This window comes from Pan paniscus, chromosome 4 (assembly GCF_029289425.2).
Source record: "Pan paniscus chromosome 4, NHGRI_mPanPan1-v2.0_pri, whole genome shotgun sequence".
Lineage (NCBI taxonomy): Eukaryota > Metazoa > Chordata > Mammalia > Primates > Hominidae > Pan > Pan paniscus.
Window position 1 is genome coordinate 123,611,424 of NC_073253.2, and position 15,181 is coordinate 123,626,604.

The 15,181-nt window shown below is 35.4% G+C and overlaps 1 protein-coding gene across 1 annotated transcript in view; it reads right to left on the minus strand.

The window, feature by feature from the left end:
- FBN2 (fibrillin 2) overlaps positions 1 to 15,181 on the minus strand; it is a 280,535-nt gene that overhangs the window by 44,029 nt on the left and 221,325 nt on the right. Inside the window, exons 37-46 of the mRNA XM_003826666.7 lie at positions 10,953 to 11,114; positions 10,203 to 10,271; positions 9,615 to 9,740; positions 8,315 to 8,440; positions 7,576 to 7,728; positions 5,463 to 5,531; positions 3,825 to 3,950; positions 3,513 to 3,638; positions 2,951 to 3,076; positions 966 to 1,082 (exon numbers count right to left, since the gene is read on the minus strand). Of these exons, the coding sequence (XP_003826714.3) occupies positions 966 to 1,082; positions 2,951 to 3,076; positions 3,513 to 3,638; positions 3,825 to 3,950; positions 5,463 to 5,531; positions 7,576 to 7,728; positions 8,315 to 8,440; positions 9,615 to 9,740; positions 10,203 to 10,271; positions 10,953 to 11,114 (1,200 nt within the window). The remainder of the gene's footprint in view (positions 1 to 965; positions 1,083 to 2,950; positions 3,077 to 3,512; positions 3,639 to 3,824; positions 3,951 to 5,462; positions 5,532 to 7,575; positions 7,729 to 8,314; positions 8,441 to 9,614; positions 9,741 to 10,202; positions 10,272 to 10,952; positions 11,115 to 15,181) is intronic.

Here is a 15,181-nt window from a genome sequence, read left to right on the forward strand (position 1 = left end):
ATTAAGTATTAAGTTTTCATTTAAGTTTTAGTTCTCCCTGACTGTACAAAGGCTCTAAGAAACTAGTCAAGAAGGCAGCAGTTGAATAAAATGTCCAATTAGCTCTACTTTTTTTCACAATTGTGGAATTTTGAAAAATAAAGAAAACAGAGAGGAACTTATGTTGGGTTAAATGAGGATGTCGGGATGAGCTCTGATGTAGTCCCACAATGGTAGAAAACCTAAGTTCTTTCACATACCTTGCAGGGCCATGCGAATTACAACACATTATGCTGTAAATTAACCCGTGCAGTTCCTGGCATGCAGTAAACAAGGAATAAACATTTGCTGTCATTTCTCTTATTCTCTCCTCCAACTACTTCAGGACCCTCTCCCACTCACTATGTTTCCATTCCACATTTGTGTGTTGCTGTGGGCCAAAGACTAAAGTCCTGTACGGCGCATAGGAGATATTTCTGAGGGCTTATCTAGAAACCTAGTCACCATTCATTATTTTTGTGGGGAAAGGCATTCTGGCTTCAAAAGCTGATGGAAAATGAAATGTCATGACAGGTGTAAGTAGGAGCCTACTGGTACTTGAATGTAAATAATCCAGAATGGATTTAAATGAAATACTTGTAATAACATTGAGACAATGAAGGGTCTATTTTTGATCTCATTAAGGGAATACAAATACCCTAAACCATAAATCAGTCCCAATATGTTTACTGTGATCTGAATGACCTTTTTTTCCTGAAATGATTGGCTGATTGACAAAAGGATTCAAGAGTATATTGTCTTGTGACAATTTAGGCCAATACTATGGTTTCAGTTAACTAGAAACCAGTCAATGAAATTATATATCTTTTGGCACATATTTGCAATTTTAGTAATATAATTTTTTTTGTTCTTTAGTTTTGTTTTTTATTTCAGCACATTGTGTGGAAATGAAATAGAAGCAATAAAGGACTGAATGAAGTACTTACCCAGGCAATCATTATTATGAGTGAGTTCAAACCCTGGGTAGCACAGACAGTTATAGGATCCAACGGTGTTTTTACAAGTTCCATTTCCACACGGATGCCGCTCGCACTCATCAACATCTATAAAGAAATATAGGCTCAAAAAATTCAATTTTTAACTAGAAAAAAATGGGCTATTAACCGTTTTATATGTTTAACTTATGGAATTACTTAGATTTTCCTCATTCAATACTAGAAACTCATATCTACTTGAGGAAAATGAGTAAGAGATACGGAAAAATCAAAATTACAAGAATCAAAATTGTAAAATTCTAAGAAAATAATACAGTTTAACAGGTACTGACTGTACTCAGACAATACTCAGACATAGCCTAGGAGAGCATCCCCCTAGTAGAGATGTATTAATGAGCAGGTCTGCTTAATAATCGTAAATAAAACTGATCTTCTAAAATACTGAAACAATTTCTTTCATAATAAAAGGCATTATAAACACTTACCCAGAAATTTAAATCCCTTAATTTGAGCAGAAAAACAAAGACCAACTTTAGTTTACTTAATTGTATGAAGTAATGAAATCCAAATTGAGGTTTATTAGAATTCACTATTAGCCTTCAAAAAAACTGAATTAAGAAAATATTTAGAAAGGTCATTCATCATATGAGACAGCAGACTCCCCAACTATGAATTCCAGGCTGCTGAAACTCTACCACACCAAAAAAAAGGGTGGGGGCTGGTATTGTTCTTTAGGAAGGAAGCTCTGTATAAGGGAGGTCTTACTGAAGAATCTGACTAGCTTTTATCATGGAAGAACTGTTATGAGTGGACAGATTTTCCCCATATGAAATTCTGAATCATAAATCTCATATTTTTTTTTGGTAAATCATACTCTCTCTGGGAGTACAGCAAGAAGAAGCATGTATAAGCAAGCATTCTTAGGGAGTTCATGCAAATAAGACCAGATCCTGTATATTCCTTTGTATAAACATCACCTAGAGAATTTTCCCTGCCATTATGGGAGAAGTCCAAAGGGAGGGCTTTAGGAGGCAATGGATGAACCTGGAGACATACTCCAGGTATTCCCTGTTGTATGGATGTGTCATGAAGGAAACCAGTCCTGCAGTACTGAAATCTGATTTTAATATTCACATAGATAATATCTTGAATATCAAGAGTAGCTGAACAGCCCTAGCCTTTTCTACACTGAGAAAATGCTAATTACAAGTAGCCAAGTTTTAAATTTAATTTTCCCCTTTCAAGTGCAAAGCACAGAAAGAAAACTCTTCAGCAGAGGCAGAGCCAACTGCTGACATCAGACTTAAGGGGTTATACTCAGTCCCAGCTTCATGGCATCCAGCCCATCTGTCTTTGAAAACCTATTAATCATCAGCTCAGCAAGTACTCACTAAGCACTATTATCACTTGACTACCCATTACATTAGCTACTGGGAATTTTTAAAGAGTTTGGCTATATTTGCTCCTAAAGCTATTTTTAAGGGATAAAACACAAAATATGTACATAAATCCCACTATTCAACAATTTGTTTTAAAAAAGTATGTGCATATGTGTATAAATTTATTAAGTTTAATGCTGTCACTCTTACTACTCTCTTGCATTCCAAAATGGTGTCTTGAGTAGAAACATGAAGGTAAAGGGCAGCGGGTGCTATGGTAAGTTCCACACAAGCCCAAGTGGCTCAGAGGGTTTTTTCTTGTCAAGCCATGTGAACATCTTCTCGAGAAAAAGTTGTGAATCACTGAACTGAAGAACATATCGCAGTATGTCCCTGCTTGCAAATTTTATATATTGCAGTATGTCCCTGCTTGCAAATTTTATATTGAATCAAGACTTAAACAGTTTGACCTAGTTAATTTTTTGCAAGATTGTTTCTGACAGAGACATAGTAGTTACTCATGGCACCTGATGGAACTGTGATCTGTTCTGGAGTCCCAGCCCCACTTCACTCCCTGGAGCCACATGCCCTTCTTACCCATGCACATGGTCTGGTCCTGAGAAGCCTTAAAGCCATTGTGGCAGATGCACTGGTAACTTCCTTGCAGATCAACACACAAGCCATGACTGCAAACGTTAGGAATTTCTAAACATTCATTGCGATCTAAAACAAACAAAAAAAATAAAACAAATGTTACATGTATCTGATTTTTATTAAGATTTCCTCATTTTTCACAGTTGTGTTTCTCTAACCTGCTATTAATTATTATAGACAGGCTGAAAATGAACCATAACAACAGCTGAATCAAAATGAGCAGGTCTTTAAAGTATCCAACCCTCTTTTTTTAATCATGCAAATTTTTTTATGTTTATTGGTATCTGAATGATATTATTTTATTTTAGGTCCAATCCTGGGGAAATCCATTGAAGAGACCTATTTTCTTAACAAAATAATCTAAAAGATATGGTGAAATAGGTTCACTATAAATGAACAGGTTAAGTGAGAAAATCTTTCCCAAATTATTCTTGAAGTATTTTTTGATAGGAAATCTAAGGAATCTTGTGCTCAGTGCCAAAGAATGAGTCAGCCTCTTTCTTACCTACACAGGCCCCATTGGGTGAAAGTTTGAAACCTGCGGCACATTCACAGCGGTAACTACCAGGACTATTGATGCAGTCTGCATTCCGCTGGCAGAGATTATCACCATTGCTGCACTCATCTATATCTGAAAGAGCAACAATTCCATTTTAAAGAGTCCTTTTTAGTATTGTATTAGCATTACATTCACATCACACTTTGATGATCAACTCTTGAAAAATTGTAGAAGAAATAGTAAAAATCAGAAACCATCTAAATGCTATATATGTATACCAAATTATACTGGATAAAGGACATACTTTACTCAGATTACCTTCACAAACCAACAGCAGGTCATTGTAGCTGAATCCTGTAGGGCATTCACAGCGGAAACTGCCAATCTGGTTAATGCACACACCATTTGCACAAATGCCTGGAATCTCTTTACATTCATCAATGTCTGAAATGGAACAGATTTGGTCAAATATATGTTGTTCTGCTTAATATACTTACCATGTAACTTTGAATAATGCTACATGTACCCTGGGATGAGTACAAATATTCAGTGTCACAAAAATCTATTATATACTAGTATAGATAATTTTTTTGGTTTATAAAAACATATATACCAGAAAATAGAAACAGTGATGGAAAAAATCTAAGTAGCTGATAAAATATACCAAGTAATTTCAGAGTCAATATAGCAAATGAACTTTCTAGGCAATCAAACCCCTTCTTCACGTTACCCTAACTGCTGCTATTCATTTGTTTAAAAAGCTATGTTTTCGGCCGGGCGCGGTGGCTCACGCCTGTAATCCCAGCACTTTGGGACGCCGAGGCGGGCGGATCACGAGGTCAGGAGATCGAGACCATCCTGGCTAACACGGTGAAACCCCGTCTCTACTAAAAAAAAATACAAAAAAATTAGCCGGGCGTGGTAGCGGGCGCCTGTAGTCCCAGCTACTCGGGAGGCTGAGGCAGGAGAATGGCGTGAACCCGGGAGGCGGAGCTTGCAGTGAGCCGAGATCGCGCCACTGCACTCCAGCCTGGGCGACAGAGCGAGACTCCGTCTCAAAAAAAAAAAAAAAAAAAAAAAAAAAGCTATGTTTTCATCATTGTATGTATTTTATTTTATCATATATTCATAATGGAGACTTAAAATTACATTGCTTAGGCCAGGTGTGGTGGCTCACGCCTGTAATCCCAGCACTTTGGGAGGCTGAGGAGGGTGGATCACCTGAGGTCAGGAGTTCTAGACCAGCCTGACCAACATGGTGAAACTTCCATCTCTACTAAAAATACAAAAAATTAGCTGGGTGTGGTGGTGGGTGCCTGTAATCCCAGCTACTCAGGAGGCTGAGGCAGGAGAATCACTTGAACCTAGGAGACAGAGGTTACAGTGAGCTGAGATCGCGCCATTGCACTCCAGCCTGGGCAACAAGAGCAAAACTCCATCTCAAAAAAAAAAAAATTATATTGCTTATCAAATCTTTGAGGAAGGAAACTAGAGTGAGCAACACAATGTACATTTAGAAGGAATTAATTAATATGAAAAATAAGTCTGCACATTCATATTTAGACCAGTAAAAAGGGATACTGCAAAAATACACCAAAAATTTAAAAATGTACTTAAGAAAATAGCAACTAAAGGTTAAAATAAGGTAGATTATTTAGAGTCATGTAATACAATGTGCATGAGAAGGACAACTGAAGCTTTAGCTTGGTGGATGTGACAAATATCGAGAGAGTCACATAACTACCATAACGCAGTCACCAGACTATGCTGATGGAGTATCATTATTAACACCTGGTTAGAGTCTGTAAGCCTGTTATTTCTCTCTTATCTAACTATATTAGATTGGATCCCAGATTATTATATTTTGTGGTACTCTTGAATTTTAAAAACATAGAATAGATTTTTACAGAATGCTACACATATGTATTAAAACAAACATAATCTGGAAAAACTCACCAACAGCTTTTCCTGTGTGAATGTCAAAGGTGAATCCAGGAATATTTCCACATATGGTTTTAAAGTCAGCTTTAAAATATAAACAAAGCAATGCACTCTTAAATTTCTCAAATTCCTTCAAAATAATATTTTGTATTACTTTCACAAACAAATATATTTTACATTATTCACAACCAGACATTTTGATTTCAATTATATTTATTTGATAGCAATACCAGCTTCTGCTAGGAGTGGATCTAGGCATTCTTCACCATTATTATCATTGTTATTTCTATTACTCTCATTAACTTTTTACTGCTCTGATATCAGAAGGCAAGTAAATCATTATAAGATTCAAAATGTCTATTTAGACATTTAAATACTTTTTCTTTTGATATGCAGAGCTTTAAAAAAATCCAATATATAAAGATTAAAAAAAAGAAAAGTACAAATTGAAAAAGGAATTACAGATTGCACAAAGGTATAGACATGCAAAAATAATGTTGTAGAGGGGAAATAGGTAAACAATGTATAATGAATGAGATGCGAATTTTGTCTTTTTTTTTTTACTGTGTCTATTGGTTGGAATGTGAAATTTGAGTCATCAAAAACAATGCATTATGAAATAAAATAGGGACTATAAGAGGTATTCTTACACATAATTAACCAAATCAATGGAAATTTAAAAGAATTCTAATTTGCAAGATGAAAAATGCTTCTGACGCTCACTGCTATACAAGTGAGTAAAACTCCTGAAAACAGTATTACATAAAACTTAAACTGCATACTATATTCCAAGTGCTATCAGGTCAGGGATATTCTATATTTCATCCACCAATATATACCGAGTATTGAGAACAGATAGAAAGACCACAGATGCTCAATTTAATGGTTTCTAATTGTCTGGAAATGTGCAAATTATAATTTATATGTATAATCTCCCTAATTGTCATTGCACCCATATGAATTAGTCACTGTAATTATTTATTATTCCTATTTTATACATAAGAAATTAGTTTCAGAAAGAATAAATACTCTGCAGGAGGTTCCACAATAAGTATCTTAAGAGTTTTGATTTAAATACAGACACATCTCTCAACTCCAAGCCTTTTGCTTCTTCTCACAAAGAAAGTGCCATTTTAATTCCCCAAATCAATGATCTTAAATTTGTAAATATGGAGTTTTAAAGTTGAGAATTGTAGGAATGTTTCTATTTAATTTTATGGAACATAATAATAGCAAGATAAGGCTAAGATAATCCATTTGACCAGTGACTTGGAGCCTCTGAAAAAGGCCTATGTGTTGCTTTTCATCATTTCTCTCCTTAATTTCATCAATACATTAAATGGAACATTTAAATACATATACCCTAAGTAATATTTGGTAACAAATGCATAATCACTGTTTCTTATTTGGCCTACTGGTTCTACTCTTAGTATCTATAGTCATTAAAAGTTGCCATTCTCCAGGTCATAAAAGAGAGCCTGATGGACAGCAATTTTAAGACAAGCATTTTTGCTCTTATCTCTATTATCTTTCATTTTTTCTTTCAAAAGAAACTGTCTTGTGAAAAAAACATGACCAAGTGAAGACAAGCTCTATTTTTTGCCTAAAAATTTCACTGATGTCTGAGGAAGAAGATGTAAAAGGCACATTTTGACAACGGGTTGCTTTTATGTAAAATTCACTCATAAAAAACACTTTTTGCATATTTTCCACGGCTGAACTAAAAAAAAATCCTTATTGAATTTAGTTTTTCTCCAAATATTATACCTTCCATGTCTAGCACAATGACATACAGTAGTTACTCAAGAAATATTTGTTTGATGAATAAATCAATAATTGACAAGCATAGTTTAAGATAATGAGTTTAAATGGACTAATGCTATAAACTCTAACTCTTCAGCAATGGGTCTTATTTTCAGGATTCACAAGCCTATCCAACATAATGTCTCAGAAGTTAGTGTTTGAATCCCAAAGAGGATCACTTGGGAAATAGAACCATATGATGCTCTTGGGAATTTTTGGAACTGAGCATCTCTAGTTTTAGCATGCAGTGACTTTGACTATACTGTTAGATATATGCGTGTATCACTGACGTGGCAGTCAGCAGGTGCACGAACCATGTGCTTACCTGTTCCTGGAGTTGGGCATGGTTCACAAGGTTTGTTCCAGGCTTTGCCCACATTATATGTGCAGCAGCACATCCTTTTTGTCACATTGAAAGGCAACTCATTCTCACAAGTGGTTCCATTATAGCTTCGGTAGCAAAAGCTTTTTCTCATGTCTACATAAAGAAAAACAAGGAAGCTAGCCATTTGTATCCACGAGTAGTTTATAATGAAGCCCACACGCTGTAGACATCAAGCTTTCCTGATGAACACAACTCGGAAACCCTTTTTAGTCATTTGAAGCTATCTTAAAATAACTCTTTAAACATAAATCATTTTTAGATTAACATCTCTCCTTTATCCTTAGATAAAGGATTTCACTTATAATTTTCTTGGGAGACAATGTTAATACATATTTGTTTTTCTCTCAAAATCATTTATTTAATTTAAAAAATAAAGCATTAACATTTAAATGTTCTTTTATTTGTATATTAATGTTCACACTATATGAATGGAGATGAAAAATTTAAGAATATATAACATTTGAGGAAATTTTCTACATTAGACTCATGCCTTTAAAAATTTAAATGTATAACCAAAGGTCAAAAACTTGATACTAAGCCAGCAGCTTGCAAAACTCTGAAATATCTCAATTCACGAAAACTGAACTTCCAAACTTCCAAACAATAATTCTGAGACATAAGTGCTTTATGTGTGAAGTCGACATCTGTGCTCTAATTAATCTCAGAGTTCTTTACCTACCCATGCAGTTGTGGCCTCCATTGACCTGCATGTACTCAGGTGGGCAAATGCAGGTGTAATTTCCCAGGGTGTTATAGCAGGTCCCAGGCCCACACACACCAGGATGTGCAAAACACTCATCAATATCTAGAGTAGGCAAGAATATCTATTAATTAATAAATCTATTTTTTCAATGAATTTATATTACTTAGATGACTGAACAAAGCATAGGTGATTCTCTACATCCCCATTTATGCAAAACTTAGAAATAAAGAAAATATCCCAAATATGCATTTATATAACACAGATACATCTTTCTTCAAAAGAAAAAAAAATCCCCATATTAAAAAATATAAAGCATCAAAAGAAATTATTCTAAAGTGGCAAAAAATAATTTCCTTGGCACACACATATATATATATATATATATTTTTTTTTTTTTATTGCAATTCACATTCTTCAATTGGAATTTCTTTAAAGCCTGCTTTTGTCCTATGTCACTTAGGCTAAGTTTTAATGCCAACTTTAAGGTGAATGCAGATTGGGAAAGCCTTTGTCTTTGTAGCTTCTTTCAAATTAGTAACTATTCAGAGATTCTTAAAGCAGTGCAGCTGCTGGTTGTTCTCCTCATTACATCCTATTTCTTCCAGATACATTTATCAAACATGTTCCAAAAGAAAAGTTATAATGGAAATAATTATGCTACATGTTTAATGTTCAGTTAGAAGCATTCATTCATTTCACAATTAAAATATTGAGATTCTACTGTAAGCTAGAACTTATGGCTGTAATGATGAGTAAGATGTGGACCTTGTCTCCAGAAGCCCCCAGTTTAGTGGTGAGACAGTCCCCTAAAAGAATTGAAATACCATGTGATAAAGTGGGGGGATGGAAGCAAGAATGGCAGCTGCATAACCTTTGAACTTCTTCATATCATATAATACAACATTTAAAAATTACTGATCAATATTAAGTTAATGGTCACATTTTAGCTTACCAATTTTTCCTATGTAAAATGTAATTCTTATCAATATTTTCACTAATAACTTACTTAATATTTTAGGTTTTCACACTACCCCATTTTCCCAATTTATATTTAATCAACCCTCCTAGAAAAATACAGTGAATTATGGCAACGAGCCGTAAATTAATTTGTCTATCATCATACAACTTAGCTACATTGATAAAAAAAAAAAAAAAAGCTATGAACCAATCTTAATTGAGCCTTTTGTAGAATGTGAGGATGGGCCTTTCCCCCAGGCCTCAGCAGCCATTTTGTTTTAAACAGCACTGAGCATTTTAGGCATCAAATTTATCTCACCTTCACAGATGCGGGTTTCCTCGCTGAGGTAGTAGCCTTGTGGGCACTCACACTGGAAGCTCCCAAAAGTGTTGATGCAGTTTCCACCCTGGCAGAGACCTGGTAACTCCTGGCATTCGTCAATGTCTACAAAAAGGGAGACAGTGCACTTAAAACAAACACCTTCACGAAGGATAAGAGTTAATATTAGAGCTTTCAAAAGTGTGATCTTGTAAGAATCAGCAGATTTCTATGCATCCAAATGATCGCACACTTAGATGGCAAGTTTATTCTGCTCAAATATCTTCTTGGCTTTGTCATAGAACTTTTACCATTATCTGAGAAAATGAATAAAGTTAAGTTGGAGATTATTCAAGGTAGAGGACAATGGGAAAGAGTTTCTCTGCAGAACAGTCAGACATCAAATCACTGCAATGGATCATTACTGCTTGATAAAAGTGGTAGTTTAACATTTTAGTAATTAAAGTCCATCTGTAATTTTACTAAATTATCTTGTTGGGGCTGCTCTGCCCTAGGTTTTCTATCAGCTTTTCTCTATAATTAACTCTTTACCTTGTTTGAATCTGGGTGACAATGGGATTAGCTCACCTTCTAAAATGATTGTGATGGGGTTAGGTCTGAAGCCTTCACCTCCGGGACACAGGGTGTAATATTCAGCTACAAAACAATAGAAAAATAAGAGGTTTGATACCTGTGTCCAAGTGGCTGAGACAATGAGCAAGCATTCAGCAAATGACAGGCTCAATATACTCATCCTAAAGGGTGTATCCAAATTTTTCTTAGTGCCCTTTCAAATACATTTAAAGTTACATATTTTACATAAAAGATCATACTTTATTAATCACATACACAGTAGAATAACACGAACCATTTGTTTTAATTAAAGAAAAAATTCCCTTGCAGCTCTTTTAGCTGGTAAATTAAGACTAGAGAAAACAGGCTTTGGTTCATGTTCATATCAGAACAGATGTTTCAATTTAAGGCATTCTATAATTGACTTCAAGAATACAACACACCTATGAAGCTGAACTAAATAACCTTTGAGAAGAATCAGGAATGCACTTTATCTGTGATATCATGAAGAACTGATATTAGTACTATTCATACATGATTACAGTTAAAAATTATTTTTTTAACATATGATAAAACATAGGAAGAGAGGAATTCAAATCCTTTAACACTCTTGGCTGGTTTCAGAGTGATCACTGAAAGTAGTTCAAATTCAGTTTTTTTGTTTTGTCCTCACTAAACACTCCTCACTCCCAGTTCAGGAATAAAATGGCAACAAATCTTTAGATACCAGTTGGTTTTCTTCATCTTCTTCAGCTTTGTACTTACTGCTATTGACAGGGGGGCATGTCTCACAGGGGTTTCCCCAGGCCTTTCCCAGAGAGCAGCAGCATGAAGAGCGACTGACGCCCACCCCGATCTCGGTGTTGCAAGACAGACTCCCATCTCCTCGAGGTCCAAACTTCAGGTAGCAGTTGCCCACACGGTTGTCTGCAGAGCAACAAAGGAGCTTACAGTTGCCCTTGCTTACATAGTAAGGACTCCATTTTAGGGAAAAGTCACTCAAAGGATGAAATTCAAATTTTGTACGTTAACATGAAAGGTTCCTTTTAATCCTTAAGTACCAAGCAATCTCCTGCTTTTCAGCTTTTTCAAGATTGAGTCAGAGGAAGCCAATCATGGCAGACTTTCCTATGTTTAGAAATCCACATAGACCATATTTTCCTATACTCATGGAATGGACAAGATAGTAAGAAATTTCTCATTTGGGACATACTGGACCTCCAATAATAGGAATACAATACATTTTTTGTATAATTCATCTATATCACAAGTTTATCCAATGGTTTAGTTTCAACTTGCATAGCTAACTTTGCAGGTTTTGGAAAAGATAGCCTGTAACAAACTTAGAGAAGATACTTAAGGGATCAACTAATCTAAGGCTTTTCTTTACCTCTACAGTTATCATCCAGATCACTCCATTGAGTCTATGGGTTTAAATACTACTTTTTTGCTGAGAACTCTCAAATTTATGGTTCTGTATCTCATCTCTCCCGTGAACTCTAGACCCTTCTGCCAATTGCCTATTTCATTTCTTCTCTTAAACATCTAATAATTATTTCAAAGTTAACACATCTAAAATCAAACTGTCAATGCTCTTTCCTCCATGTATAAAATCTGCCGTCTTCTCTCCCAGTCTTCTGCATTTTCAATAAAAGGAAATTCACTTTTTTTTTTCAGTTGCACAGGCCCTAAGTTTTGACATCATTTTTGACTCCTTACTATGATTCCTTATTCAATCCAGTAATAAGGGCTGTCTACTCAACCTTCAAAACATATCTGGAATCGACCATCCTGGCTAACATGGTGAAACCCCGTCTCTACTAAAAATACAGAAAATTAGCTGAGCGTGGTGGCGGGCACCTGTAGTCCCAGCTACTAGGGAGGCTGAGGCAGGAGAATGGCATGAACCTGGGAGGCAGGGCTTGCAGTGAGCTGAGATCACGCCACTGCACTCCAGCCTGGGTGACAGAGCGAGACTCTGTCTCAAAAAAACAAAACAAAACAAAACAAAAAAAACCCATATCTGGAATCTGTCTACTTACCACTGCCTCTATCATTACTATCTTTTTTTTTTTTAATCACTACCAACTGAGTTCCAGCCACCATCATTATCCCTTTACCTAGTTAATGTAATAGTTTTCTAACTCTTTTCTCAACTTCCATCCTTGACTAAACTATGGTCTACTTTTCCTTCTGTAAGCCAGAGTGACCCTTCAATAGCATTACCTTAGGTCAGGCAACCTCCAATGGCTTCTCTTCTCAATCAGAATAAAATCTAGAGTTCTTAGCAGTCTACAAAGTAATTTTCATCCCTGGCTGCATATTAGAATCATATGGGCTTTTTAAAAAAACTTATTTTACTTTATTTTGTCTCAGATTTTGCATTTTGTTTTTGTTGCTGAATCTCAGATCTCAGAGGCTGCAAGATTCTCATGGTCCCCCTTCTAATTAGGTTTATTTATATTTATTTGTTTATTTATTTTTTGGGACGGAGTCTTCCTCTGTTGCCAAGCTGGAGTACAGTGGCACTATCTCGGCCCACTGCAACCTCTGCCTCCCGGGTTCAAGTGATTCTCCTGCCTCAGCCTCCCGGGTAGCTGGGACTACAGGCGCCTGCCACCACGCGCAGTTAATTTTTGTATTTTTAGTAGAGACGGGGTTTCACCATGTTGGCCAGGATGGTCTTGATCTTTTGACCTTGTGATCCACCCACCTCAGCCTCCCAAAGTGCTGGAGTAACAGGCGTGAGCCACCACGCCCAGCCTAATTAGGTTTATTTATTCCTCATTTATTCACCTGTTCTTTCTCTCTCTTCCCCCTCCCTTTCTCTTTTATTCCTATTCTTCATTCCTATTCTCCTTCCCTACCAGATCATCCAAATGTATTTAATGCTATTACTTTTTACATGTGCTCTTACAAAATAAATATTTTTGTTTTAATGTGTTCATTTTAAATGTACACAAATGTCTTTTGTCATACATCTCATTTCATTTTTATAACTTTTCTAGTCATGCTTGTTCTATAAACCTCCAGTCTGTCAACTCCGTGGTGTATAATTGCTTTTAAAAAAAACCCCTCCTCTCCAAAAATGGTTTCTAAAATCCTGCCACCACAAAGAATGCCGCGATGAACATCATATATGTGTCTCTGTATGGGCCTGTGAGTTAATTCCATTGGCATATACAGCCACAAAAGGAATTGTTGATTCACAGGATTTGCCTATACTTAGCCTTCAGTCAGGAAAAATAGTCATCATTTACCAACTACATCCAATGAACCCTTTAATTTTTAATATTTTTAAGTCATTTTAAAAAATAATTTACAGAAGGTATATTATAAAACTAATATACAGAAGAAAAAAGTTGAAAACAACTTTATTAGCAATATTAATAAGAATTTAATGATAGCTAACTCAATTTTTTAATCTATATTTTCTTGGTTTTGAAGATATTCTACTCAAGATGATCTTCTGAATGCAACTAATTGCTTATCAACTGTCATTCATGAACTTGGAATATATCCAGTTTGTAAAAACCGATTCCAGGTTTCAAACACATCTCTAATAGGTTCTAGCTTATCATTATTTCTGGTTCTTCTTGTTCTTGCTTCATAAAAATGCAATACCCAAAGGAATGTTTGAAAACATTAACAGTTCATGATTTTGTTGATGAGAGGACAGCCGTCTTCTTTAAAGGCTCCACAAATAGAAAATGTTTTCATTTTTAGATTTATCAACACCAATTAGAATAATCAATCTAACGACTGTATTTCTACATCACCTATTTCCTTCCAGTAACCTTTTATACATACCTGCCTTTATCTTTGTCTGCTTATGAATCATATCAATTAAATTTTGGTACAGAAACGTCATGAAAATATGAAAGAATCCACAAACCTGGGATGGTTCAGGTTCTTGTTACCAAATATTGTGGGTTGAAGTTCTTTCTATTGACTAAGTGGATGAGAATACTGTATTTCCTTTGTCTACGGAAATACACTGTCCTTTCACTTGTTGATTCTGAAGTTTGAAAACATTCACCTAGGATATTGGTCTCTGAAGACACGTAGTCTGGGATTGTGCTTAGATGATTCATTTGACCATCACCTTTAGAATCTAGACAAAAGAGCTGCTCTCTGTCTCTTTGTAGTTACCTGACTCAACTTCATTTTTTTTCTCTTTGCCAAAAATTATGGCCAGTAAGTAAAAACTTCTAAATTCTCAACTGTGTTGAATAAATGCTAAAAGAAGATTTCAAGTAAGGTGTCTCCAGTCTTCTCTTGCACTTTCTTGAAAAATGATGCAATCCTTAGGACAATATAATAAGAAAACTGAAGGATGATAAAACAGTGACATTTTATTTCACTAATGCATGTTCCTTCTAGGTGATGCCATAATTTTCCACTTCTCATTATTTTACTCTGTTGTATCCATTGGACATAATGTTGAACATTGACAAAAATAACAGCTAGGATGATAAAACGTCAAAATGTTTCAAGACAAAGGAAAAACAAGATCTCTTCATATTTTATAATGTTTCAGACCTACGAAAGGTTCCAATAGATTCCTATGGCACTTTTGAGATAGAATGAGTCTTTGTTTTTTTGGCACTAAGAATGAGTGAAAGCAATAAAGTGTCAATCCATACAAATAGAATTGCTCCAAAAAGAAACTCAAAAACTAAAATTGATTATACATTGACAGTTAATCGGTGTACCATTGTGCAAACATATTCTCTGCAGTGCTGCCCTGGTCTACACTTCTACCAGCAGAACAGAATGCTCCTCAAGGCTCATGTCCCCACCAATACTTCACATTATCCAGGTTTCCTAATTTTTGCCAGTATATGAAGTGTAAAGTGGTATTCATATAATTGTTTCAAATGGATTTCTTATTCCTAATGATTTTGGGCATTTGTTTGCTTACATTTGTTAACGTTTAGATTATTCTCTTTTATGAGTTGCCTGTTCACAGCCTTTGTTCCAAGGAAGTTTTT